The sequence below is a fragment of the Nicotiana tabacum genome, chromosome 18, assembly GCF_000715075.1.
Source record: "Nicotiana tabacum cultivar K326 chromosome 18, ASM71507v2, whole genome shotgun sequence".
In the NCBI taxonomy this organism is placed as follows: Eukaryota; Viridiplantae; Streptophyta; class Magnoliopsida; order Solanales; family Solanaceae; genus Nicotiana; species Nicotiana tabacum.
The window spans coordinates 157,077,093-157,080,151 of NC_134097.1; the positions used below are offsets into that span (position 1 = coordinate 157,077,093).

A 3,059-nucleotide genomic window follows, 5' to 3' on the forward strand; every position below is an offset into this window, starting at 1 on the left:
TATACTAGAAAAAGAAATTATAACATAAAATAAAGATTATACATGTCACAATGACTAGTGAACATTATTAGGTACAAAAGACAAAATAAAACTTAAAAAAATAAATAAGATAAAGTAAAGCAAATAAGTACAATGGTTTGCCATATTCTTTTCATCAAATTAATCTTCACTTTAGATCCTATAAAGTGTACTCCCTAAATACGTATTTCTCTTTTACATGCCTCTTCTCTTTTATATGCCCCTTAAGAAATATTAATTAGGAAAGATATAATCTCTTTTTATTGAATATTTATTCTATATATATGTTATCTCCGTCTTCAAGAACAATTATTACTAAGGGAAAAAAAAGGAAAAAATAAACAATTTTATCTTGAACTTTTAAAATGACAAATAATTTGAGACAATTATTTTTAGTAACCATGACTATTAATATGAAACAGGGGAGTATTATTAAGTCAATTCAAGCAATTCAAATAATTAGTTAATTTAAAATAATGTCTATTGATGTCCTAAAAAAGCATTGAAACTGGATTATTTTAGACAGAGTTAGGACTCATTGTCAATCCATTTTGACGCAATCCATCTTAGCTTAAGTATATATTTTGGACGAGTATTCATTGATCTAGCACATTTTAAGCCGTCCAAATTCAGCACAACCCTCTCATCTGTCACTCCTACACTAAACCCGCAATTACTGATGATGATATTACTAGAAAAAGAAATTATAACGTAAAATAAAGGTTATACATGTCACAGTGACTAGTCAACATTATTAGGTATAAAAGACAAAACAAAACTTGAAAAAAAAAAATAATAAGACAAAGAAATGAATATCTTGCATTCAATTCTTTGAGAATTAAAGTAACAATTTTACAATATGAAGTCACATCTATGAAAAGTCTTCACAAGTTTCTTTCCTTGGGAAAAAAAAACAAAAAACTACAACAACTGGCTTCCCTATTAATTATTCCTCATAAATATCATCTACCTTATTGTTGAACTTAAGCAACTTCTTTGACTTACAAAAATTCATAAGAAAATACCAACCAATCCCTCCAACAGTCATCAATCCACTAATTAAATACACAAGTTTTGTTGCTATAGCCATAATAAATACCAAAAAACCACACGGAATTAAACACATAATTACCAAAAGTGGTAATTTCATTGGCACTCTATAAGGTCTTTTAATCAATGGATATTTCCTCCTTAGCCAAATAAATGATGCGAATTCCAATAGCATACCCAAACTATACAGGAAATTGGCTGAAGAAATAATATCTTGAAAATCCATATATGACATTCCCAATGAAATTGATGTCGATAATATTATTCCAACCCATGGTGTATTAAACCATTTTGATCTTAACCCAAAAAACTTAGGCAAAAATGCTATTTCAGCCATACCCAAAAGTTGAAATGCTGAACTACTCAATTGTGCTTCAAATAATCCAATAGTTGATAAAACAGCACCAATTTCAATCCAAAATTTCAACCATTTACCAGAAATTATTTCTGCTGCATTTGCCATAAATCCTGTGTCCCAATCATTTTGATCAACTGAAACAGCTCCAGTCACAGCCAAAAGTGGAATAATATACCCCAAACAAGTAAAAATAACAGATGAAAATAATGCTACTGGAAATGTTTTTTTTGGATTTTCAACTTCTCCTGCCATAGTACTAACATTATCCCAAAAATTTAAGTTCCAAAAAAGAGTATTAAAAAACAAATTCCAATCTTTTTTCACACCCTTTTGACCTAAACTAATCCACCTATGAGGATGAATTTTTGGTATAGCAATTAATGACATTATAATAAAAGGTGCAAGTGAAATAACACCAAGTACAACTGCAACATACCCTACAATTGTTAAACCAGTATAGTTAACAAAAGATAAAAATAATGTTGATCCAAGAATTGCTAATTTTCTTGAAACCCCAGATGAAAGAACAGGAAAAATATTTTCTAAATAACTAATACATAAAACTGGAAAAGAAGCAATATTTATAACACCAGTTAAGAATTTCCATGTTCCCATTAAAGAACCCCAAAAAGGACCAAAAGCTTTATCAGCCCAAATAACAAAACCACCATTACCAGGAAAAGTTGTTGAAAGTTCAGCTGTAATTAAAGCCTCAGGAACACTCCAAATAAATGGAAAAATTAAAAAACCAAGAATTGCTAGTAAAGGACCAGCTGCTTTAACTGCTGGTTCTTCACCATATGGACCACCAGCTACTTCAAAATATATGAGGAAAATTAAAGGGATGAGTGTGAGTTTATGGTTTTTTGTGGTGGTGGTGGTTATAGGGAGGTCTTGGGTGGTTTGTGGTGGTTCTGTGGTGGCTGTTGTAATGGTGGAAGGATGTGATTCAATCTTCTGTGTCATTTTTGGCTGGCTTTGGTTTGGGTGGTCAAATAGTTGATCAAACAGGTTTCTTGTAGCTGGACTAGCAATATATAAGAGTATTATATAAGCATTGAATCTTTGAAGATTGGTATTTCCAATAATTATAAAAAATTTACCCGCAGTCAATGTTTACACTAATAAATAAAACAGAAGATATCTGTGATCTCTTAGATTTTTTTAAAATATTTAAACATCTCTAGAGATATTCTCGCTATAATCAGTGACACGAAGCCAAAAATTTTATCTAGAATGTTCAATCTTAAAATAAGTAAAAAAATCTCAAATAAAGGATGTTTAATATATGTTATATACTATTCAAATATAATATTTTACTTATATATATAGTGTATTCGACGAAGGGTGGTCAGTTGTGAGTTGACCACCCTTAGGGCCATGTACCTTCGCCCCTGACTAATTGACTATAATACTCCCTCCATTCACTTTTAGTTGTACACTTTGGACTTTCACGCTCCTTAAGAAACAATAAATCAAATATGTATTTTGCAATTTTAACAATAATAATAATGACATTTCTAAAAGTCAAGGGAAATAATTTAAGAAATGAGTAGTTAATGATAATAGTAAAATAAAATAAAAATTGTCTTTCTCTTGATTTAGTACCGTGGACATGTAAAACTGAAAATAT

General features: G+C 30.0%; 1 protein-coding gene across 1 annotated transcript; it reads right to left on the reverse strand.

Moving 5' to 3' along the window:
• Window positions 1–816: 816 nt before the first annotated feature.
• LOC107785649 (putative polyamine transporter At3g13620) lies at window positions 817–2,474 on the reverse strand. The gene has a single exon (XM_016606996.2). The coding sequence runs from the start codon at window positions 2,390–2,392 to the stop codon at window positions 965–967; it is 1,428 nt and encodes a 475-aa protein (XP_016462482.1). The 5' UTR covers window positions 2,393–2,474; the 3' UTR covers window positions 817–964.
• Window positions 2,475–3,059: the final 585 nt, after the last annotated feature.

Coding starts and splice junctions, on each gene's coding strand:
- LOC107785649 (XM_016606996.2), bottom strand. CDS start 2,392: ATGACACAGAAGATTGAATCACATCCTTCCACCATTACAACAGCCACC.